Raw genomic sequence first — 25964 nt, 5'->3', positions numbered from 1 at the left:
CAGAAGTAGTATCGCCGGGGTACGGTAAAATCAAATTATATGAATCTTTCGTCGTATTATAACTTAATATGAAAGTATGGATATAATCATGTTTTGAAGATGTCTAATATTTCAGGGAAATAGGCGAAGAAAGCAACGATCGAAATTGTTGTAAACGGCTTGTGATCTTTCATACACTTTTCATGGAAACGTGTAACTTATTTCACCTTTGGGCTTAAAACAATTTAAACACAACGAAACTCTTGGCAGAGGTAACATAACATGCTGATATACCCTGCCCGTTACCACCTTACTCAGAACTGTATACGTATTATATACTCCATTTATTACGTACCAGCCGGTCCTAAGTAACCCCCCCCCCCCCCCCATAGCATGAATTCTTGCGAGTTTCTTTAGAAACAATTTTACACTGAACACGGTACAGCGATAAGTATATTTAGAAAAAAAACTCTGATGTTTGAATGATTTTTGTTGTTCTACATCTCATTTAGACTATTTCGCACGGGCCTAAAAAAAATCGAAAGTCTTACATTTTTCTTCGCTTAGCATTACCAAACGTGCCAGGATTACGATGCGCCATGCAAAGATAAAAAAAATAAGTTTTTATTTTACCTTACAACACCTTTATCCAATTTTAATTTTTCGGATTGAGCTTATACAATGTTTGAAAATCCTGTCAAAGTGCAAAGAACTTACTACTTTCTTTTCAATCGCTCACTGCATGTGGTATATATATTAGCCATATTTGAATTATTACAATAACCAATTGTTTTTTGCAATAAAGAGTGCTAAAAAACACAACAAAGAAAAATAATCAGAATTTCCTAACAAATAAAATTAAAAATAAATTTACATTTTTTCTATAAATTTGAATTGTGAACCAAACCTTACGTCTAAAATTGGAACAACAAAGAGGAAAAGAACAAAAATGTGCAGGCTAGGTTAATCTAGCTGATATCCTTTAATTGGATAATTTTTCATGATATTTGTCCGCAGAGTTTTTATTTCTCTTAATTCAGCACGTTTTTATTTTCATTTTTGATCGTGCAGTTGGGTATTTAGCTAGCAGAAGATCTAAGAGAGACCAAAAGAAATCTTTTCTTTGAGATCGCGGGCAGCATGTCTGACGTAATTGATTATCGACTCGCGGTCACACAAGAATCTCTTTTCTCGGGCAGTGGGTCTCAGTCTTGGGTCGATGGTCCTTTGGCTTTAGCCTCTTTATCCTCCCAAATCCTCACAAAACACTCGGGAAATCCTCCAAATAAATTTATGAAGCATGTCAACAAGAAGGAAAAAATCTGTTATTAACAACATGGCACTCATCAGAATTCTCTCGACTTCAAAGGCTTGCAGACCTTCATCAAATCAGAGCTGATGTCAGTTTCTTTGGAGAACTGTTTGCCGTCTGCTTTTGTTATTATGAAATTAAATTCGGAGTGAAATACAATAGTTATGTTTTTACCAAGTCAGCCAACTCCGCCGAACTTACGTTACCACATTCAATTAAGATGCGAAAACTAACAAAACACACTCGCGGACAGGCGTTTTGTAGTGACTGAACTTTTATCCGTACCGGACGGAAGGTCTTTCTTTTCATGTATAACCTTTGTTGTGCGGATATAGTCTGTAACACCTGGGAAAACTTTCTTGGACCCAGTTAATTTCCTCTCAAGTGGAATTAATTGATGACAAATGTACGATGCCGTTCATTGAAAGGGATTTCGGGGATGAATTTTCATAACTCGTTTTTGAGTGTCGTCTGCCTCCTTCTTTACGTAGCCGGAAAATCTCGATCGGACGGAAGCTTGGAAACACTAGCGTAAGTTCTCATCAAAATTTAAATCAACAAAGTTGGCACTTGTTTCTACAATTTCTTTTATCTTATTTATATTAGATAAACCCTTACAATTTACATTCTCAAAAACACAAAGTAGATAGGATATAGACTTTGGTGTGTTACGTTTATGTCTTGCTCCTCATTAATACAAATAGGATTACTTACTCCAATGAACGAGCTTACTGACCAGATTTAATTGATCTTTCTAAAAAAAACGCTTAATGTCATGTCATACAGATACCTATTATCATAATATGGTTTGATATGATATGTATATGTCATAATATAATTACGTTTTGGTAATACTTCAAAATTAGATGTGCCTTAAATGACTTCCAAGTTGTTGTTTCGTATTTTATTTACAAAATTATCGGTACTTAAAAATGTGCGTTCTTTGCTTAAAGTTTGTAACCAATGCTACTTGTGACCAATTTCTGTTTGTATATATTTTCCAACATTGATAACTACTGCTATTATCTATTTTATACACACAACCAAAGAACGCGTAAAGCCCTTCTTGGGTGTATTACTCACTTATTTACTCTTATAATCCTTCCAAATTTTCTACCGATAGTAATTAACTCTACAACAGATAAATCGTATCGAATAATCGAAAGTTGTCGTGCGAATGTACGGCGGATTGGATCTCTGGCAACGCGCACGTGCAAAAGAATGCCAAGAAAAGAGATAAGCCCAATTTTAATGGTCACACCTTTCTGACAGATTTTATATATGGAAAATTTTTAAAATCTCTGAAAAGTATTATAAATCAATCAGATAGCTTTTTGAAAAATTCTTGCCAAATGTTAAACTGGGTTTATATGTTTCGCTGTCTGTTTCCCCACCAACGAATAGATGTAATTTTTACAAAAGCATCTATTTTCTTTCAAAAATTGGTTTCGAAATTCTCTTGAACACAGTTTTGGTAGAATGTTTATGGTAGGAGGACAATTATGAGTTCTGGTACGGCAAATGTAGCGAGCATCAAACTGCTATTTTGTGCTGTCTGTATCGAATCCCAATTCAGACGGCAACCGTAACCTTTGACCCCGAGCTATGATCAGATAAAAAGAAGAGGTAATATAAACGTCTATCACGGCAAACTTAGAAAAAAGATACACCTTTTTATTATTTTCTTCCTCATTTCATTGAAAAATTATCAGACTGTCGATCGTTTTAATGAAAGAGTGCAGAAAGGAACAGAAAAAAAATTGAATACTTAGGAGTGGAGAAAGGAATATATTGTATAGTTCGGCGGTGAGACGTTGAATGGACCGTATATACTTGGTCATGTTAAAGGAATTCCCGTATCAATTTTACCGCTTTTGTTCCGATTGTTTATCCTCCAAGCAAAAGTGACCAAAATATTATTGGATTATTTACCCAGCTATTTAAGAATTAAAGCAATATTATTTCTTTAGCCCCTGCTTTGTCAAGTCCAGAAGACGATCGGCATTAAACGAGATTGACACGGGGATCGACCCTCTCCGCCAACCCGCAACACCCGTGCTTCTTGAATTTGAAGAAGGAATATAAAAAATATTAATTTTCATATACTCAGTATTTGAAGAAAAGGATTGAGATCTCATTCGATCAAAGAAAAACAGGTTTTGTTTTTGGAAGAACGAGCTGGATACTTCTGAAGTTGAAAAATGTATTACAAAATATTTAAGATATCGTGGATGATTTAAAGGACTCTTGACTGAGATTAAATGAGATTTGATTAAGATGATATCCATGACATAAGTAGGTAGTTGATACTTCGAATGACTCTTACTATTCCTGATGGATTCCCCGCGATGACATCGAAGTTTTTGCTCAATGGATTTCTATTAATTCTAGTCGGGATTCTTGTTTTGCCGGTGGAAAGCACGTGGTGGTGAGTTTAGATTCAGTTAAAGATTTATTTGCAATTTGATTAAAAGCACTTATTACAGGGATTACCCGAATCTCAAAATAAGCTAATGTCTATCAAATTAAGCCCTTTCCGTAATTCAGTTTAAATAATCGTTCAGTTGATTTATACTTTTGAGCTTTTTCGATGTAATTCAGTCCCAAACACATGTACTTGGGTAAAAGTTTTGTTCGCTTTATCTTTTAAATTACTTTCATTCACAAGAAAGATGAGAGTCATGATTCAGTGAAATGATATGAAAAAATTCCTGAAACCTGCAAGTTTTTGCGCTTCTAGACAAAAAAGAACTTGTTTTAAATGAATGATTAAGTGTTGGTTATAGTATTTTAAATTCAATTTATAAGAAATATTTCAAAGTCGGCAATGCAGCTGCATGCTCCTGTATTTTATTAATCTGCACGCACTACTTGACCAGGGTTTCTATCTTGCCGTTTATAAGATAGAAAAATGCGAAGAGTTAATAGAGAACGATTTATCATTGAGTGAACTGCAGTAATATTATGGTAACAATCGGCATTGATTTATCTCCCCTAACAAGGTCTCGCGGGATTTGACGAGATAAGACCAGCGGAGGGTCGAGATTGCATCCCAAGCTTGATATAACATATGCAGCGAAACCATGACAAAAGTGTTCTAAACATCTCAGAAACAAGATAATCTAATGTTTTTCAAATTCATGAAAAATAATCCCGTAAAAAAAATTAATTACATCATTAAAAAAGCCTTTCAAAAAAATAGATCTTATTACCGACCTACTGAGATTCTTCCTTTTTTTGACTCCGTATCGAGATATCTCATAGATATCACACTTCTGGGATTTGTTAAGTGAAATATATATTCAAGTAATTGGATGTATAAGCATGTGGCATGTCTTGATTTACACCGGGTATAACTCATTTATGAGTAAAATAAAATATGAATTTATGCATATAGACAACTTTGTATACTTGTTAACGCCCGTTTTAGTTTAATTGGACCGGATATATCATCTGTGCAGTTTCAAAGTGTCCTTTCGATTTAGTGCAAGAGATAAGGTCAATTTTTCATTCACTTGAACTCGAAATTCAAGAAAGAGTCAACTTTGTATGAAAACCCTACTGTAATATCTATAATATGAAGTCAATTTTTAGACTAAGTCCCTCCTTTTACTTTATTATAAATACTTTCAAATGTGAGACAAATGCTGTAAATACTAAGATTTGATAAGTACTTTCTTCATTATTTCTTAGTTGAAAACTCGGTTAGTACTTACTATATGCCCTAGTATACCGACAATAACAGGAGCCATAACCAGTTTGATCAAGGACATTTTTTAAAGTGCAATTTGGGTCGAATCAGCAAAGGACTTGCATAAACCTCTGCAAATAAGTCATAGATTAAATTTTTTTTAAATTATGTTTTTGGCAGGATTTTTTAAATTAAAATATCTAGCTATAGTATAAATATTAAGTTTATATTACTTAATTCTGTGGATTATGTGTTACATACCCATAAGTTTGTATAATTTATTAAAGATAGCATTTTAATCTTTATATAAAAATGCATTTTAAACAGTTCGTTATATGACACATACACTAGCGGGTATTTATATGTTATATTTTTTGCTTGATTCACCTTAAAATTACTCCGAAAATTTTATTCTTTCTCTATTTTGGAGTGAGGACTCATTGACAATTGGAAAAAATAGCAAATGACACATTTTTAACAGAGTTGTCTGCCATGTCGAATGGAAAGAGTCCCTTAACTTAACACCCTCCCTTTTTCCCATGTAACTTTCTGCATTGGTTCATCATTACACTAACCTTATGTTATAATTCAACATCGGAGAAGTAAAGATACATTTGATGCTATCAGATGAACAATTTTAGATCGACCTTGCTCAAATTCCAGAGTTAAATCTTCGAAAATCAGTTTAATTTAGACCACGCCATAAATGTGGATTATAGGCTTGTGTTGCATTCTGTCTCAGTTGGTGTCATGGCGGAAATAGATCGTCAATTCCACAGCTGTTATTCAGAGGAAATATCTAAGATACATAAAAATTCTTTTAAATATGAAAATTTAACTGCACTTACGACTTACGCGAAAGTACATACAATATATGAAAGAAAGTTTGTGTCTTAGAACTAGTGGTGCGTTACACAAAGTAGGCATTATAATTCATCAAATAATTAATAATGAAATTATTCATTCAATGATAGCATATCTATCAGTTTTGCCTCGAATGACTTACAAATATAAAGATCATTCAACTTTTGCAATTTTAATTCATGAACAGATGTACTAGTATATGTGAACTCAGTAATCTACTTCTATGTAAGTAATTTTTCTTATATCTGCCTCACTAATAAGCTTTATAATTTAGGCAATGAGTTTCGAAATACGACACGTGCGTATGTTCCAAAACAATTCAATTTCCTCTTGGCTTTATAAAATTAATATTTTCAAATAAATATAATTAAGGCACCACAAACTCTAATTCCACTCACAGTATCCGTTCTTACCCCATAGCGAGGCTCGATTTAGTGAGTAGTATCAGGATTATTATTTCAGATCACGTGGGTTGATGAATATAATGGATGCTGAGAATTTGCATACAACGTGTAATTACCAATGTACGAGTCTATTATAAAGTGTGAATTGAAAATTAACGAAGAAGGATTACTTGTAAATTTCAAAATGGCGTTTGAAAGTTTGAGTATGACGTCTGGATTTTCTTTTAGTTCTGTTCGCGAAGACAAACATGTTTATATCGTCTGCGAGGAATCGTTTTATTGCGAAATGAAAAAGTGCTTAATTTTAGTTTGTTAGTAAACAAAACAGAAATAAATTTTACAAAGTTAATTAAATCAAGAGATGAAACACTTAAAATATGACTGGTTGCTGTTTTTCAAAATGTCTGTTTTAATGAGAAGTTCGTGAAAACTTGGTATGGGTTGTTGAAGATTATTGACGGTTTAACAAAATGCATTAAAGTCTTAACATCAAAATCCACTTGATGGGGAGCAGAAACAATTCACTTGAAATGTTATACTAATACATGGTTACATTATTATGGGCATTTTTCTATTTTCGTCAAATTGATAAGACATAAACAAAGATGTGTTACGACAAAAGGCGAAGCGCCAGACGCTATGAACTAACCGTGCCTAACTTATGTACTTGTTATTTCAAGGCTTCATTTATCAACTTTTATCTTCTTTTTGTTTTCATTTTGAAAGCTAAATTTCAAAATATGGGTAGTAATTACGATTCATTTTATGCAACACAAAGAGTTCATTTTGTTAAATGAAAAAGATCAAGGGGAAAAAGTATCCATGAATCGTTTACCAATCCAAATCAGATTTTTAAAGACAGTATATTCTTAATGTCACAACCTTATTGAATACAGGTTTGACCTAGCAAAAAAACTGGCCATTTTTGGTAGTATTCAGATAATTCAACTCCGATTTAACATCATAATTCAGATCTGAGTTCATTCAAAGAAGTCAGTTCTCACATAAAGGTCATTCAAAGAATATCTCAATTTATTTTTCGCATCCATACTCTGTTATAATTGTGCAATACACGTAAAAGATGTAATTTTTCTGATCGCTTTTGTACTTGTATTTCGGACTGCTTTTGTCTTTGTATGTAAGTTAACATTCAATGCTAATGTATGTAATAGCAAGTGATTTCTGATATCTTTTGTCATATTGTATATAAGTTAATCAGTCAATTACTATAATGTATAAGTACATGTATAGTGATTTCTGATCGCTTTGGTCCGTGTAGGTTTATCAGCCAATAGCTATTATTATGGTAGAAGCTAATGCATGTAGTGATTTCTGATTTATTCTTGTAAGTTTATCAATCAATTGCGATTGTATATACGCTTTGTCCTTATAGTGTATTAGTATATTGATTCCTGATTGCTGTTGTTGTTTTAGGTTTATCAGTCAGTTGCCGCTCCATGCCGTAGGCGCGGGGGTGTTGTGTGATAACATTCCGGGACTCGCCGGTCGCCAGCGCCGCCTCTGTCGGATGCATCCGGGGGTGATGGTCAGTCTCGGGGAGGGGGCCAAGATGGGCATCAAGGAATGCCAGAGCCAGTTCCGGTTTCATCGCTGGAACTGCAGTACTCTGGACAGGGACGCGTCTGTGTTCGGGAAAGTTATGTTGAAAGGTAGGGTTAATGAGAGAATGCAGCAGTCTGATAAACACTGGAGACACTTTAAAGTGAGGAATATTTTCATTTCATATATGATTACTTGCGATAATTATCCAGTTATAATCCTTGACTATATTTTACAATTATGGATATGTGAATTTAAATTATACCAATACAATGCATTAATAAATCCTTTCATTTATAAACTGTACATTTTCATTACAAAAAGCATATGTACGTGTATCTGAGAAAGTTTTTGATCCTCGTTACTACGAGTACTACACATTTCGTTCTTCCGCATACAAAGAAAATATAACATATAGCCCCTGTGAGATTGATGTCTCGTTCAAAGCTAGCAATTGCTGTAAACCATATCTCTCACAATCTCGTTGAAAGCGAGATCTCGGGAGTCCTAGAACTGTATCTGCATTCATTTTTTATGATATTAGAAAAGGATAGAAACCAAAGGGGGCTGTCATGAGCCCAGAGTGATTTGGCCTTAGACCTCACAGAAAGCTCTAATTCACTTAAACTGGTGCTGTTTCTCACCCCTCGCGTGATATAGGACAGGTCTCGGGGCTGAAATGACCCCTGTGTGGGGTTCCACAGCAATTGAAAATGATAAGCTTGGAAGTAATTTCTACTCAGAAATGTAGAGATTATTATCGAATGGTTTCATTTGATTCATGCTATTTCACTTGCGGATATATCATAGAAAAATATCAGGGTTTGGGATTATGTTTTTTGGCGCGGATTATTTTTTTTTCTCCAAGATAAGAGGTATCAGTGGCATATATGAGGTAATTAAATTGCTATCTAGATAGGTGGGTATTTTGAAAGAATCTCCCGCGCGTGTCTTATATTGTTTTGTGTAATCTTTACCACGGGCTTCATAAAAAATCATATTAATTGCGAAATATTGGTCGGTCCTGTTATAGAACGTCTCTGCTGTTTGATTTTGCTTTAACAGACAAGGTCGGTCTGATCTTCAGCATGTATTGTTCTCACTGTTTGATTATTAATTATATCATATCAGCATTTTTGGTTGACGAGATGCAATATAACATTGAATGAGTTGGCACGAAAATGAGTCTGTACTTCAAAATAATTAATAAATGAAGGAGGAGTACATTCTTATTTTATTCCTTATATCAAATTCCCCACATTTTTGCTTTAATTATCTGTGAAGGGAGTGAGTCTGTTTTGTCATTTTTTATTATGTCTAGATATTCTAATACTTAAAAACATAATTACAATATGATTTTACAAAAATAAACTTTTCTCACTCAATGCAAATGTAGACTATGTGAGCGAACCCAATGAAGCCCCGTTACAAATTTGCACAAAAAATAATTTTTTTAGAAGAATTTGGGTGATATTCACTTACTGATTAAGAAGTTGGCGATGTATGAAATAAAAACTTACAACTGGTCAAAACGAGTACGTTCCAATTCTATATAAAAATAAAGCCCATTAAGGAGTTTCAATACTTTGATTTAACATTTACATACGGTATGGTTTAATTTTTAACATAGGCCTACTTTATTCTTATCATAAACGATGAAATTGAGAGTTTGTTCCAAAACTTAAAAACGCTTGGTAGTATATGCTCATATGGAGCATCATAGTATAGATACTAATGAATGTAACACAAGGGCAAGACCGCATTCTATTTATTAACATCGTACTGGGTTTCATTTTTTTTCCTTGAAAAAAAGAAGAACTGACCATGAATGTGGGAGGTTGTTTATTGAAGGAAATTATCCAATTAACAGACAAAAGAACACAGAAACTGCGACAGTAATTCCCACTAAATCACACAACCGCTAATAGCCTGGCCAAATAGTATCCCCAGGGGCAAAGATCGGCCCAAATCAAGCATGTTTGTGGAGACATTTAAAACAGTACAAAGCGGCAAACAAAAACTCTCTGGAATCGAACGGAACCCAAATCTTGATCCCCCGTGCAATGTTCCATTCACCCAGAGAACTGCCCCTTACATGTTGTTTTGATTCCATTTACCATAAAACTAACAAACTACTTGAAGCACTCCAGCCGAGCGAAAACCTTGTATTTTCTGCCTATTATCCGGATAATTGAGGGATAAATGGTTTAAAATTAACGTCCGAGTGTCACAAGATCGTTGAATTTACACCCAAACAGTTTGAGCACTCGAGAGGAAGAGTGTTTTTTTATCCGAGAGCCGCGAAAATCCGGAACTAAGTAAAGCGCTTTAGAACAAGACAAGCGCAGGGTCGCAGAAACGGCAACTGTAAGGTGTAATGTTTACTTGTTGATTTTGTTTGTTTTTATTTGTTGTTTTCTCAGGTAATGCTGTTTTCAGTTTAAAACTACTTTCATAAAATCTCACCCCTCTCTCGGCGATGACCTTTAATAGGTTCAGAATAGAATCAAACTTCGTGTCTGTCTAATTTCAATAGATGTACTCATAGGTAATAGGGGATCGGACCTCTCCATTTATCTGGTATTTATATTTTAAATATAATGAATAAAAATGATCTTATTTCCTTAATGTTTACGAATTTCTACGTCACGCATGCCTATCTGTGATTTTCAGTGGGTTAAAGTTGGGTTAAAACAGCTTGATCCATAGGTCTTGGGATTGATTCCTGCAAGTTTCGTAATTTTTTTTTTTGTATCAATAAAGCACTCTAACAATGCAAATTCTAACGCAATGACGTTTTTACACAGCTGTGTGGCCGTGAATCTAGTATTCATCGAAAACATCTATTCAATCTAAATTCCGGGAACACCAGTATAATACCTTTTCAAAGATAAAATAGGATGCAATACAATATATATTTAATTAGGGAACAGAAGCGTATTAGAACACGGACCAATATTGCCGAGAAGCGCTAAACATGCAGTTTTCTTGAAGATTAAAGAAAACATGAGTTTTCAGTTTTCTATCCAATGAGTGTACGACTTTCAATTTCATAATTTTGTGTTTGGTTAAATAGAGAGGACTATACTAAGTACCATTGCTTCACAATTGCCAATCAGCGGTAAAAACGATAAATTTTATACATCCATACATTACATACACCGACAGAAGGGAGCAAATTATTTTGTATAAAAATGATAAAATTCGATACCCAAATAATGATTAAATAATATTGTTCACATGGTAGAGTAGTTTGGGTGGATGTTTCAGATTAGCTTTATTAAGAGGTTGCTGTATCAAATCCCAATGTAGGACCTAAAAATCATCCTTCGTTCGTACATATATGAGGTTACCAAAGCCGCATGTCGCAAAACTTCTAGTACTAAGGATTGTTTAACGTTTCATAGCTACATACGTTTTGGAAAAGAGACCAAGTAGCGCCAAACTTTGGGGAAAACAAAATCATCCATTGATCATCAATTGGTCTAGAAGAAAATATAAAAATAAGTTCGAAAGTCTGCAAATTAGATTGCCCCTTTAGAATGACAAGGTTTTGTTTAGGTACGTATGTGATTTTGTTTGCACTCATTTACGACTTTTTCTGAATTAACTATTTGCCTGTTTTAGTAGGGAGCCGAGAGTCTGCCTTTGTGTATGCCATCTCTTCGGCGGGAGTTGTTCACGCCATCACACGAGCTTGCAGCAAGGGTAACCTACTACAATGTGGGTGTGACCCCACCAAGGTGGGAAAAGGGAGGGACAAGTCGGGCTGGTTTGAGTGGGGAGGATGCAGCGACAATGTGCGGTGGGCCAGCCATTTCTCCCGGATGTTTATTGATGCAAGAGAACGGAGAGTGCGTGACGCACGCGCACTGATGAATCTCCATAACAACCGTGCCGGAAGACGGGTGAGTACTTTTTTATGATACAAACCTTAAAGATGTGAATCACGATACAGCTATCTTTTACGAGTTGTAATTTTTTGAATTGGTTTCCTTTTTTTTTGTGGCTTTGTTTATTTAAAAAACAACATAATACAGTATACATGTAGTACGTTTTTTAATGATCTCCATTTATCTCCATCTACAGGCTGTCAAGAAGTTTATGAAACTCGCCTGTAAGTGTCATGGCGTGAGCGGTGCTTGTACCATTAGAACCTGTTGGCAAGCTATGCAACCTTTCCGACGTGTTGGAGAATACCTGAAGCGGAAGTACAACGGCGCCACCCACGTCATGATTGACCAAGGGGGCTCAGGAATAGTTGTCGCAAATCACCATTTCAAGAAACCAACACGGAAGGATTTAGTTTATATGGAGGCCTCTCCAGATTACTGTGTACGGGACCTTTCTATTGGTGAGTCAGCCTGTTTACGCACATTCTTTTAAACTCGTTAACAACAATATGTATAAAACTTCCCAAAATGTAGAATTGCTGATCCAATTCTCTCTTTAAAAACCCCCATTGTGGCTGAATAAAAAGAAAATCCCTGGTCTAAGCAAGCGCCATCTTAATACCAAAATGCGCTGTTTGTAAAAAAAAAAAAATCAGAAAAAAGTAAACAATCTACCATCACTCATCCAATCGAAATCGTTCAAGTTTTTGTAGCTAAATATGTCGACATGAAGGGTTTATGGGTAAAGAATCGGATTAGAAAACTATTGACTTGGGAAGATGATACGCGTTCAGCTATTTTAAAAAGAACTCGGATTTTGGGTATTATGTAACTTATGATACAAGTTAAAATTGATGTTGGCTTTAAGAGAAATATTCCTTGAATATGTAAAGAATGCTTACTAAGCATGTCAACTGCTGATTTCTATTGTCTATAATTGCTGAATGACGACAAAAATCGACAGGACATCATCCCAAAGTCAATGGCCATTTAAATTTGCTTTAAATCATACTTAATCAATCTATAACAATTGTTTAGCGAACAGTTTAATTTAAGTTACTTTGGGAAGATTAACGTTAAGGAAAATAAAAACTCATGCGACTATTTCATTAATTTTTTTCAGGGTCACTTGGTACAGCAGGTCGCCAGTGCAACAAGGCATCACTGGGGACAGACGGATGTGACATCATGTGTTGTGGGCGGGGCTACGACACAGAGACTGTGACGCAATTTGACAAATGTCACTGTAAATTCCACTGGTGTTGCCATGTCAAATGTAAACTTTGTTCCAAGCGCGTGGATATTCATACTTGTAAGGGACCTGGTCTCCATGATAATGGCAATTCTCTGAATGGATAAAAGTTTTCCATCTTGTAATGTCACCCACTTTGGAAAGTGCAATTTTAAGGAGTGCTATAGGACTGTGATGTCAGGTGACTTGGCACCGTCACAATAGTGACAAAAGACCGCGAAAATTTTGAATACAGTATTTATTGAAATATTTATATTGGCTTTGTTTATATCGTATTTATTTGTTTTTCTATTGTTATGTTTCACGTTTCTCAATCTTATACATTATGTATTAAAATATGTTCTCATTAAAAATCAAGATAAATCATCGATTCATAAAAAGACTTCTTTTGAATTTATTCTTTAATCATTACATACATCCATAAGAAACAAACTCGCGACAATAAAAAAATGAAAACTTTATTACAAGAGTAATCAATGAAGCATCAAAGATTTCAATCATTTAAAAGAAAATGAATATAGATTTTTGATTTATGATTATATTTACACAAACACATGTTCTTTCCTGAGAAACATGACTATTAAAGTATGCTTGCTCTCTCTCTCTCTCTCTCTCTCTCTCTCTCTCTCTCTCTCTCTCTCTCTCTCTCTCTCTCCAGTCAGAAAACTATCGCTAACTGTTAATTTTTAAGATTTAAATCATTCGTGATTGAAATTAATGTCACTTATTTTGGCACAGGGAAAATCTTTCCAACAATTATTCATTTTAAGTACGTCAGTATTGTGTCACAACCTTTGAACTGAAAGGACTAGAATACTCCTCGGGTTTATCTCTGTTTTCAGGTGAAAGAAAAGATCCGATGAAAATGGTTTATCACATTGTCTTTGTTGTAATATAACGCCACTCCAACAGGAACACACACAGCACTGGCCACTAAAACACGTTTATAATTCACGCGTGATTTCCGGCGTTTAGGTGACGTCACAAGGTCTGGCGGGTCAACATTTCTTTTCTGAAAAATCTGCAATTGCAGAAATAAAATATTAGCATTTCCCCCCGTAATTTGCTACTGTAAAATAATTTTAAAAAGTTGAATTAAAAATCTGATAGTTAAGATAGAGAACAACGAACGAATTGCAAAAACTAGAAATATGATCATAGTTAATGATTTCTCTGCCAAATGATACATTTGTATTCAACATCAAGAGAAAAGTACACATCTTTCATACTAATTTGTGTATCAGTCAGAAAAAATATTGGTAATAATATCTTAAACAGTAATAATTTGAGTCTTAGTTGAAAGCAAAGTAAGAAAACGTATAGTCACAAGTAACATCAAGTTTTTAAAAAAACTTATAAAAGGCAAAAATGCAGTGCACGAGGAAAAATAAATATCTTAGAAAAATGTTTCAGAATAATGCATTGAACAGTTTAAAAAACAAGGAATAGCGATGTCAGGTTTGTTCACAAAATTACTTAAGTTTGAAAATTAAAACAGAATTTGACTAATAATATCGGTAGGTATCTTTATTAATTAAATGTCTAATTGAAAAATATACTATAAAATTAATACTTTAGTGGGGTTAAAATGTAACGGTTTGTTAGATTTTACAATTCTTTGGCAGGGTTTTAAATTAGCGGTTCACTTCCGAGTGTAAGGATATCAGGTACATCTATATAGCGTATTAAGCAATTTATTCATGGCATATATTAATAACGAAGGACGCAGAATTCGTTAAAACACATGTGTTTTGATATCAATGTTAATCAATCCTCGTAATTTAATATACATGTTGAAAAAGTAAAAAATAAAATAAAATAAATAAATCGTATTTTTAAAGCTGCATCTTCGCTAGCCAATGGTTTCAGTCCACTGGTTTGGGTTTATGGCAAGCGGAGTGGACCGAAAACCTATAGCTACTTGGGTTTATGGGAAGCAGAGTGGACCGAAAGCCTTTGGCTAGCGAAGATGTTAAAGTTGTTAACTCAACAAAACACAAGGGCGTGGATTTCAAATACTAGTATTTACCATTAATATTTTACAAGCCATCTTCTTTAAATTGAAGTTTATAATATATAGACTGGGACTACTAAACTCGTGTCATATGGGCGTTGAGCGGTAAGAGTTCTTAATAATCTCTGTGGCATCGGGCCTTGGAAATTAAAGTCTTATCAAAGAAAAAAACCCAGTAATAATAATAACGTTTTACCGTTGCTTTCAATATTAACCCTTAACTCCTATTGACACAGCTTCCATGTTGCTATTGGGTATTTACACGAAATTACAAACGTATATTTTAGGAAAACAAAATACATGATTGTCACCATTATCTTTAAACATGTATTTTATTACAGATAAAACACCCACAGTTTCAATAAATCATTTCATTATCCTTCTACGCTATTAGATGCATTACCATGAGTGGGTCCCGATTGACAAAATTAAATGAGCACAGATTTCCTCCCGAAAAACTGCGTTTTATAAAAATGACCAAACATGCCTAATGCACTTGTTACACTGCAATGCTGCACTGGAATAAATCCTATAAGCAAAGCACTTAGTTCTGCAAAAACCACGACTTCTTTCAAAACAAATGCAAAACTAGCAATGGTTAGGGTTAATTGGGATTAGCGTGTGTGGTTAAAGAGAAACATGTGAAATCATTGTTTGCTTCGTTAACGAGACTCTCTTCTCACTTGTGATACAGAATTGCATTCATGAACCGTGTCCTGCCAAGGAAGTTGTAAATTAAGCAATCAAAAGTGTCTGGGTTAAAGGTTTCGTGTTTTTTGCGAAGTGCAGCGTTTGAAACCGTACAGATGAATCTAGAAACAACCTTGTACCAGTCCACCAAAAACTCTTAGAACTTGACCCGTGTTAGGCATGCGCGACTCTACACACGCCTCCACTGAGACTCAAAGAATGCCAAGGTTGCACCAAAGGGATGAGAGTGAGACTGCAATTAAAGTGTGTGAGGGACGGACATCAAGTGCAGTTTCCAGGAATTATCCAGTACCCGATGATCGCTTTTCTACGTACTGGGCTACTAGTATTTCGTAATCGTGGAATGATTTTTTTAAAAGGTGATTTTGTTTGCTTCCTTTTTAAGAGAGAAGCCTTGGAATTATAGCTATAGGGGATATTTTGCTTTGGCTTATTGTCAAATATGTCGCCATGTAAATACATTTTTCCTAAAAAAAATCTGTCTTCAAATTATATAACCAGGAATTGCGAGATCAGTGGAGTCCAGTATTATTAATATGATACAAATGGTCGTAACATGTTCTTCGATCTACAGAGGAAACCCAGTTTGCTCTTATTAAAACACAGTATTTGACTTAATAAAAGTGGCTACTTATGATTTTCATATCGTGAACTGAAATAAAAAAAAACCCCACTTTTGCAGATACTAGCATTCGTCTATCCTGAACAAGTAAAATGTTTTAATTCACTTGGCCAACTTTCTCTATCAGCCCCAAGGCCTGAAATACGAGTGTACCCCCGACTGATCGGGAGCTCTAATAAACCAATCACTTCCCCATGTAAAATGACATTTACTAAGGCGGCTTTCTTCAAGTTCGATGAAAATGTTTACAACCATTACAGAATTTATTGCCGATGAACGATCTCACCAGACTGGCACAACATCTGTCTCGTCTGTGCAATACCGATGCTCTGCCATTGATTCTGTCACTCAAAACGCTACAGAGATTCTGCGCACTTCCTACATGCATTAATTGTAACTTTTGCAAAATGCAACGAACAACAACTCTTGCAAGTGATCGCTGTTCTTGAAGGAACTATCGAAGATATTTTTACTACATTTATAAATACTAGAACCTTGCTGCAATCTTATACATGTATTAATTTTGTATTTTAAACTTCAACAATTTTTCAAGGTTGGCATCAACTTTTAAGCATATTTTTTTTCCTAATTATTTTTTAAAATATACTAGTGTGCACATCTCTTTTTAAACACAAATCTACAAAAGCTATGAAAGAAAGCTCATAGTTTATTATTTTAGGCAAGGGAGGCGTCAACCCAATGCTATTCTTGTACGCCAAATACTCGAAAAACGATTAAAACTAAATGTGTATTTTAAGACTTCTGAAGCATTCTTTGGAAGAACAAATAAAACTGAACGGCTTTATACTTACAAACGGAAGCACAATGAGCCTAACAATGCAGCAGGCTGCGTAAATTTACATGATTGTTGGCGCTTTACCACAACAACAATATATTTGTCCTTTGTATCTTAGTATTTTAGATTACCATGTACCTTAATGGGGCATCATATTTTTATATTTTTAACATCATAGATTTGTAGATATACATCCGACCTTTCTCAAAAAATTTCAATTAGTGAACTTCAAGAGGAGAGAGCGCACATGACGTGAATCCAGGATTTTGTGTTATAATTTAATGTACATTTTTTTCTTGGAATATTAAAACTGTGCTCTTTTCACAAAATTCTCATGTGTATAAAATTGCTTAAAATTCTTGTTTCAATCATTACATGTTCCAGCGTTCTTACCTTTGGTGGTTTTATTACCTTGCTGATAACTTTCAAATCATTACCTCTACCGACATTCTAATAGCGATGGTAAAGTAATCTTTTGTTATATTCAAAAGTGATAATCTTATGGTCAAAACTTTAACCAATAATTTAGATGTTTGTAACATTTATGATGACCTTATTTCTGACAAACCCTCTACTTTTCTTACGTGTACCTTGATGACTAACTTTCGATCATTACTTCTAACAACGGTCTAACTTTCTGTTATATTGACCAAACCCTTTCAATTATGGTTTCTATTATTAATAACTTTTTGTTACTTTAGTAAAAATTCTCAATTACCACCTTTACCAATATACTAGTACTACTTTCTATAAATCCCTTTGTAATGGTTGCGCTATCTTGAAGATCATTTTTACAACAACAATAGAACTGTAACTGTAACGATTGTAATAATCTTACTTTAACCTATTACCTCAGCCTACTAGCAGTGACTAGCAGTGACTGTCTTACATTTTTGAAATTTTGTTGACAAGATTTTAAATTTTAACCTTTACCAATATACTAACCTGTTTTAATTTTCACTGTTATAAAAATACTATCAGAAGTTTCACTTTTTAGATTTTGAAACAATGATTTCTATTTTTATATTTATCAACAGTTTTCACTTAGAACCATTTTATGAAGACCTTGGACTTTCAGTAAGATGTAGCTATCAATTTCTTGCATCAAAACAAGTTAAAAATGATTCGGTTTCAAGCAAAATATGCATCATTTGCATAGTCTTAGCTCAAAAGCCAGACAAATCTTGTTTATTTCAAAGAGCCATGGCGGAGTGGCTAGCAATGAAATAGACAGGCCTTCATCACATTACTGTTTGACACAACTACCCAAAGTCCAAGCCCTTGTTAAAATGGTTCTACGTTATTTTGATAACAACCTTACTTTAACTTATTGCTCTACCAACACTGGTCCAATAGTCCAAACTTTGTTAGCATGTGTGATAATCATCCTGTCATACATGTAACCTCTTCTAATAATTCTACATTCTACTTTTTGTTTCTTTGGCATTAACTTGTCAATCTTTACCTCTACCAACCGTCTAATCTTTTGTTGCCTTGGTGACAACATTGCAATTACTAGTACCTCTATCAAAAATGTTTTGCGACCTTGGTGACAACTTTACTTCATGTATTACCATACAGCATACCTCTACACACTGTCATTACGTAACATTAAAGACAACCTTTCTTCAACATTTACCCACAGTCTTACCTTTTGTAACCTTGATGTTTACTTTTCTTAGGTTTACTACTACTCTTATTCACTGTCTTACCTTTTGTAACCTTGAGGATTACTTTACTTTTACTATCCTTATCCACAATCTTACCTTTTGTAACCTTGGGGATTACCTTACTACTACTACTACCCTTATTCACAGTCTAACCTTCTGTAACCTTGAGGATTACTTTACCCTTATTCACAGTCTTACCTTTTGTAACCTTGAGGATTACATTACTATTACTACCTTTATTCACTGTCTTACCTTTTATAACCTTGAGGATTACTTTACCCTTATTCACTGTCTAACCTTTTGCAACCTTGAGGATTAGTTTACTATTACTACCTTTATTCACAGTCTTACCTTTTGTAACCTTGAGGATTAATTTACTATTACTACCTTTATTCACTGTCTTACCTTTTGTAACCTTGAGGATTACTTTACCCTTATTCACTGTCTTACATTTTCTAACCTTGAGGATTACTTTACCCTTATTCACTGTCTTACCTTTTGTAACCTTGAGGATTACTTTACCCTTATTCACAGTCTTACCTTTTGTAACCTTGAGGATTACTTAACTTCTACTACCCTTATCCACAGTCTTACCTTTTGTAACCTTGAGGATTACTTTACTACTACTACCCTTATCCACAGTCTTACCTTTTGTAACCTTGATGACAACCTGTCCAGCTCTTTCTGTAGCAGCTCTACATTAGCCAGCGTCTCTTCACAATGCTTCTGCAGCTGCTTGGGTGTGGCTCCATCCTGTCAATTCAAAAATACATCCAAGTACTCTTCTCATATAAAGTATTATATTGTTATTCTCAATCATCTATTTATAATACAAGAGATGTTTGTGAAACACATATGCCCCCCCCCCCCACCCCCCCCCTTGGAAAAATCCATGAAAAACAGAAACTGCAAATAATTGAAATCTGTCCAAGTCCAAGGGGCATAACTCTGTCGAAAATTGCTCAATTGTACCCAAAATTAAACTTGACCTTGATATTATTATAATAAATCTGTATACCAAAAAAATGAACAGAAACTGTTGGTAAACCGACTGACAAAGAGACAGGCGGACAGCAGCAAACCAATAGGCCCTCCCTTCTTTGAAAAGAGGGGAATAAAAACCTCAAAAATCATGACAAGGTTAACCTATTTTGTATGATAGATTGTGACCACTATATAAACCTACTACATGTATGTATGATTCATTACTATCTCATTTGTCTGCTCAGCAAGCCACTGATATGTCAAAGGTCTCAGGTTCAAACCCAAGCAAATCCATTTTTGTTTTTACACAGTATCAGATTTTTTATGTATCACAGGAAGTTGTACCTGAATCTCCAACACTGAAGAGTTCCCTGATACTTGGTCAGCAATATAGTGTATGGTACTGCCTAAGTATTTGGTGTGTTTACTTATATTGGCTGCTATAGCAACAGCTTCTACACAACTGAAATAACAAAAAAAGCATGTTAATGACTATGTCAAGGTATAGTTTTATTCAAATTTCAGATGTTAAAAATGTTATAAACCAGTTTGTATGTCAAAATTAGGAAGTGAAATTTTTCAAAACAATTGAAGCTTTTACATCAGGTTTAAGAAGTAATTAGAGCTTTGGATTGAGAAAAGTGTGTGACTGAATTGCAAGTTGACAAAAATACAATAAATTTTCAGACAACTTAACTTCAGATTTAAAATTCTTCCTTGTACAACACTCATTGTTATCTTTTAACATCAACATGTATTTCAGTTGCACCTCCACTCCAATCGTCATTTAATCTTGAACTTTCACTGGAAAGCTCAAATCAAACTTAACTCTGACACTTGCCTCATTTTCTTGTTGTATTTGACTGTAGGTAGGCTCTCCTTCTCCCACTCTCGTTTGTGGACTGTGTGAATTCCATCCAGAATCTTCTTACGAACCCCAATCTGTTGAATTCCCATCTGGAGAAAAGATTTGTAAGGATGTCTGATTAAAAATTATAACCATTTATTCCTGAAAATCTTTAAGCAAAATCTCTACATGTATCATAATTCTAAATGATTGATAGCTGTTTTATTTTTTTCCAGGAATTTTGTTGGGGCTTAACCTACATGTATATCTTTGTAAATACAGGGTTTTTAATTTAGGTTCATGATGAAATCAGTGAAGTAGTTATATGTATCTTGTCCAAGCTTTACAGTAACACATGGTTAAAGGCTTTCCTACACACAAAAGAAGCTTTGCATAAGAACTAGTGCATCATTAACGAGAAATGTACAGTGGATGTGTAACCTTACATATTATCATCAAAGGATTAGTTTATTATTTGAATGATATGTCTATTAGATGTATTACTCAAATACTTTAAGTGGTTTTAATTCCACGGTGTTAAAATTTCGCGATTTCTAATTAAGTAACAATCGCGATGATTTTAATTTCATAGTGAAATTAAAACCATTGTGATTTTTTGCCAATCTACTGTACGTAGTTTTTTTTCATTTTTAAAGGGTTCTGTAGTTTTTTTGTTGGGAAATATCATCAAAATTATCACAGTATATAGGCATTTGGTTAAGTCATGTAATGTAGATTAACCTTAATTAAGTCCTCATCAGTCATCCTCAGAAACATGTCAAAGTCCACTTGTTGTTCCTGGAACAGCTGGACCAGGTGATTGAGTCCCAGGCCGATCAGGAACAGCTCCAGCTCCCCGTAAATCATGGCCCTGGGGGGTCAGATACAGACAAAAGTAAATGCTGTATATAACTTGAAAACAAATGAAAATTAAGTAATGTAGTACAGAGACTTCCAAATGTTTATATCATGACAAAGGAATATCATTGCCAGAAAAAAGGCAACTTAATTGTTCAGATATGACCTACTTTTTGGATGGCCCTGACACTTCTGGGATGCTGGAGTTGGGTGGTTGTGTCCATCCATTAGTGGTAGGGAATGCTGAATTGCTATAGCTAAGGCTACTGGTACTGTTGTTGCTTGTGTCTCCACCAAGTAATTTCATAATCTACAAATTCAAAGTTGGTATGTATTATTATGACAGCTACCAGTTTCAATTGGAACAAAAAACCAACATTGTATGTATCACAATTCTAGTAAGACTTGATTTGAACATTTTTTTTTTGATTAACAGATGTTACAAAATTTCTTCAATACTCTGCTTGCCTATTTACTTACAGCTTGCAGATCCTGGGCAATGGCTATGTCTAGTGCTGTTTGTCCGTCACAGTGGACCTTCTTAATGTCCGCCCCCCTCTCCACCAGAAGTTTCACTGCCCCCTGGTGGTTCTTGCTCACTGCCCAACTTAGTGACTAGAAAAATGGGAAAAAAATCAACAGTGATGTTACGAATACAGAATAAAATCAACATGGAAAAATTCTTCATATAAAAATTCAAACAGTTTTTGAGAGTTAGAACAAATGAAATTGAAAGAAAACAATCTCTGACAATAAATACATGCATATATTTAGGAATACATGTATCATACTCTTCATGTGAATACATTATGTTATATTTTCATCTTTCACACAGCAGAAAGCTCGAAAAATATTACATCAAGAACAAAATGTACGATGAATTCTGGGAGGGAGTCACGTTAAGGACTTACTGTCCAGCCCCTGGAGTCCTGTTTGTTGATGTTGGCTTGGTTGTCAAGGAGCTTTGATATGACCTTGACCCTACCCTCTCTACAGGCATACATCAGTGGAGACATATGATATCTGATGAAAACAACAAAGAATAGTGTTTAAGTTATGAAGAAAACAAGTTCTTGATAACCACATTTGACCAGCATACAGAACTAGTAACTAAAATAAGTTCTTTCATTTCACTTTTTTATACAATGTATATATACGTTTTTTGTGGAATATGCCAAACAAAAATCAAACTGAGAAATCTAATTTAAATGGTGGAATGATTGAACCTAAGTTGTGTACCTTTCGAAAAACAAGCATGACCAGGTATACATACAAATACAATTTAATCTTGGAAATAAATTGAAATCAATTCAATTAATAAAGTTTAAGGAAATTTCCCAAGAATATTAATGTCTGAATGCTGCGTGGGCGTGTTTGCTCTCAACTCTGTAATGAAAAAATGCTCCACAAAAATAAAACAACCCAGAATCTAAAAAACTGGTATAACAGATATATTTTAGATTTTGGGTTGTTTTATTTTTGTTGAGCTTCATCTTCATCATATAAATATAATCTACATGATGGAGATGAGGGGGACAGAAAAGGGGGGGGGGGTGTTGTTGTTGTTGTTTACCTGTCATGAGCGTTAACATTGACCCCCTTTTCCAGCAGGTAACTGACACACTGCAGTATGTCCTCCTCGCTACTGGCCGCTGACCCACAGGCTGCCATCAGAACAGTGTACATATCTGAAATTATTGGGGGCAATTTTAAAAATTTGTTTGAAAAACAAAGAGCACTGTAAAATAAGATTTCAAACAAAAACAAAACTTTGGAATGGTTTAATGCCCTCCCTTTCTGAGCAATTAAATAATATTCACTAAATTTGATAAAGATATATCATATTTATATTCCTAAACAAAAATTGAACACAAAATACTCAAAATCATCTTACAATAACTGTTTTTAACACATTGAGCTTTTCATTAATATCTTAATGACAAGCAATATCTGATTACAACAGAATTTATGTTACCGGTTATATTCACCTGAACAGCAGTCAATCAAACAACAAAGTGTTTTTTGTGATATTTTGATTCTGAGATTTGGTTTTACCTTTGTGGCTGTGAGGGTCAGCTCCATTATCAATCAGGAACTTGACAATCTGAGGGAGAGCTGAGCTGGCAGCATACATCAGTGGAGTCCAGCCACACTTAAGCACAGTGTTCACCTTGTAACCTGAAATTTCCATTAGCTACTTGTTATAAATACTCTCAAATACATAATATTGCATGTACATGTATAGATAAATGTAACTATGCACTTTCTTTCTATCCTTTATACAGTAAAACTCATTTAATGCGAACACGGATACAGCGAATTTTCGGATATAGCGAAGTTTTTTGGAGTCCCCGGTAAAATTCTTAAAAAAATCTTTGCAAAATTTTACGATTATAACAAATTCTGATATGGGGATATGGCAACCTGATTTTGAGTCCCGTAGAGGTGAATAATAACGAAATTTAACACCTTTATAATGAATTTCTTTACAGTTTAAAAAAGTTTGCACTACCATTTAACAAAATAGTTTGAATGAATTTATTTTCATATAATTTTTTCAATTCACAATCCGATTATTAAAGATATCAAAGTAATAAATTTTTATTTTAAGCCTCAATTAGCAAAAATTATAGTCTGGTGAAAGGAAACATGTATATAGTGAATTTACTCTAGATATTATTACGAATTCGTTATACTTATATAACGGATTATGGATATAGAGAAGTAATTCCATTGGTCCCTAGGACTTTGTTATTACCTAGTCTTACTGTATAACAAAAATTAGTCCAAAACAGCTGTAAAAAAATGTCACAAATGATTTCTGATTTTTTCTCTACTAAAGTATTAGCAGGGAGTCATATACAGACCATTGGCTATTCTCTTTAGAGAAGTGGACAGGCATAGCCTTTTTCGATCAATATTCAACATTTATTAAATTTTTATTTATTTTAATATTCAGCTTGTCAGTATGGTGACAGTCTACACTTCAATCATTGTTTTGATTCAAAATAAACCTGAATTTATGCTACAGAATCAAATCAAATATATTATGGGTTTGCAATAAAAATTGGAAGATGGCTATGCAAATCAAATTTCTAAAAGGAGAATATAGCACAGGGGCTAGTTTTTGTAATAAAATTTCACCCTATAGTATAATGATAACAAAAGGTACAGTGCATCTAGCTCCAAAAAATGTGGAGTACCCCCTTACCGTGTAGAGGTGTATTGCAATTGATTTTGTTTTCCGTGAAAACGCAATTGGAAAGTTCTTACTACCAATATCTGCTACAATAATTTACCTACAAAATCATATATGACGGGTTTGCATTAATTTATTACCGGTACTTCTATCAGCATAAATAGCGCCCAAACATTGTTTGCCAGCAGGAAATGTTGTTTCACACCACAAACCTCTATTTACTGGTCTTGGGCTGAATAAATTCGCATTATTTGATTATGTACCTTTCACAATATGGGGATTTGGGAAAGCTAGGAATATTGCAGGTTATGATGTGTGAAACAAAACTTTTATCTGTTAGATAATGTGCAGTTTTCTGAAATTTTAGTTGATGATAACCATGCTTAATTTTTGCAATGTTTTATCACAGAGTAATTTTTCAAAAAACAATTTGATTTTAATTTCTGCATTCTCCCCGGGACCGGTAGAGGTTCTTGGAGGGAAACACAAATTTTCAGTCAGCGAGAAATGTTTGGATGCTGCTTATGCAGATAGACGTAAATAAAGGCAAGCATGCCATATACGGTTTTGAGGATATTTTATCGTAGAAGAGATTGGAAATAAATACCTGTCCACTGCTTTTCTGTAGAAAGTGAAAAATATTGCAATTAACTGAAGATGGAGCACTCCAGGCAATGCAGAGATAGATACCTTCTGTTATTGAAATACCTGAACACTATAGGGTAATTTTTATTCCAGAAACAAGGGCCTTTGGAATTAGCAAAAAATATGTTTTATGCCACACAAGTTAATTTTTAGAATACCTTTATTGATAAAAGTCTTTATGGCATCTAAATTCCCCCTCAAAATAGCCATTCTCAAGTCATCTGCACCCACTGTGGTTGCTTCTTTCATTTTTCTTTCCAATGCCACTGACTTTGTTTTGGGTGATTTTGAATTCAGTGAAGGCGTTCCAAAACCACCTCTGTCTTCATAATGGTTAGTGTTCCCATTCTGAAACATGTGCAAAAGTGACAGATTATGAGTAACTGTGTAGACTTCGGCTATAACTCTCTTATGCTTTGAAAAAATATAATTATATTCCTATATCGAGGAAATTCGGTTACACATATTCCCTATCATTTTCATTCTTTTCTTTAACATGATTACCGATACATTAAGCGCCTCAGATCTTTCAAAACCATTTATTTCATCGTGACCAAACATAAAACCGTCATCAAATTCGTCGTCCTCGTCAAATTCGGCACCTCCGGGGCAATAGTCCATGGACGCCGCCATCTTTTTGTATTTACTGCGGAATTGCTGACA

The 25964-nt window shown here is 34.4% G+C and overlaps 2 protein-coding genes across 5 annotated transcripts; one reads left to right on the top strand and one right to left on the bottom strand.

Annotated features, from left to right (window-relative positions):
• Nucleotides 1-1305: 1305 nt before the first annotated feature.
• Nucleotides 1306-13335, top strand: LOC128158909 (protein Wnt-2b-A-like). Of its 3 annotated transcripts, none has more exons than XM_052821893.1 (5): nt 1306-1822; nt 7685-7920; nt 11441-11718; nt 11900-12164; nt 12827-13335. In XM_052821893.1, exons 1-5 carry the CDS (start codon nt 1689-1691, stop codon nt 13060-13062), a joined length of 1149 nt encoding a protein of 382 aa, XP_052677853.1. In that variant the 5' UTR covers nt 1306-1688; the 3' UTR covers nt 13063-13335. The 3 variants fall into 3 exon arrangements, with proteins under 3 accessions (XP_052677853.1, XP_052677852.1, XP_052677854.1); XM_052821892.1 differs by having other exon boundaries at nt 1308-1822; nt 11438-11718; XM_052821894.1 differs by lacking the exon at nt 1306-1822 and adding an exon at nt 3035-3719 and having other exon boundaries at nt 11438-11718.
• Nucleotides 13330-25964, bottom strand: LOC128158908 (ankyrin repeat, SAM and basic leucine zipper domain-containing protein 1-like). 2 transcript variants are annotated; one of them, XM_052821891.1, is made up of 12 exons: nt 25806-25964; nt 25460-25649; nt 23513-23635; nt 23031-23145; nt 22369-22480; nt 21938-22072; nt 21628-21767; nt 21341-21470; nt 20594-20709; nt 20098-20215; nt 19417-19521; nt 13330-13976 (listed from the first exon to the last, which is right to left on the bottom strand). In XM_052821891.1, exons 1-12 carry the CDS (start codon nt 25932-25934, stop codon nt 13794-13796), a joined length of 1596 nt encoding a protein of 531 aa, XP_052677851.1. In that variant the 5' UTR covers nt 25935-25964; the 3' UTR covers nt 13330-13793. The 2 variants fall into 2 exon arrangements, with proteins under 2 accessions (XP_052677851.1, XP_052677850.1); XM_052821890.1 differs by having other exon boundaries at nt 25868-25934.

The sequence above is a fragment of the Crassostrea angulata genome, chromosome 8 (genome assembly GCF_025612915.1).
Source record: "Crassostrea angulata isolate pt1a10 chromosome 8, ASM2561291v2, whole genome shotgun sequence".
NCBI lineage: Eukaryota > Metazoa > Mollusca > Bivalvia > Ostreida > Ostreidae > Magallana > Magallana angulata.
This window is presented reverse-complemented; position numbering and strand designations above follow the sequence as displayed.

Coding starts and splice junctions, on each gene's coding strand:
- LOC128158909 (XM_052821892.1), top strand. CDS start 1,689: ATGACAAATGTACGATGCCGTTCATTGAAAGGGATTTCGGGGATGAAT. Junction 1,823..7,684: donor GGAAGCTTGGAAACACTAGC/GTAAGTTCTCAT, acceptor TTGTTGTTTTAG/GTTTATCAGTCAGTTGCCGC. Junction 12,165..12,826: donor TGTACGGGACCTTTCTATTG/GTGAGTCAGCCT, acceptor AATTTTTTTCAG/GGTCACTTGGTACAGCAGGT.
- LOC128158908 (XM_052821891.1), bottom strand. CDS start 25,934: ATGGCGGCGTCCATGGACTATTGCCCCGGAGGTGCCGAATTTGACGAG. Junction 21,768..21,937: donor TTGCCCAGGATCTGCAAGCT/GTAAGTAAATAG, acceptor TTGAATTTGTAG/ATTATGAAATTACTTGGTGG. Junction 20,710..21,340: donor CTGATGAGGACTTAATTAAG/GTTAATCTACAT, acceptor TCTTTTCTCCAG/ATGGGAATTCAACAGATTGG.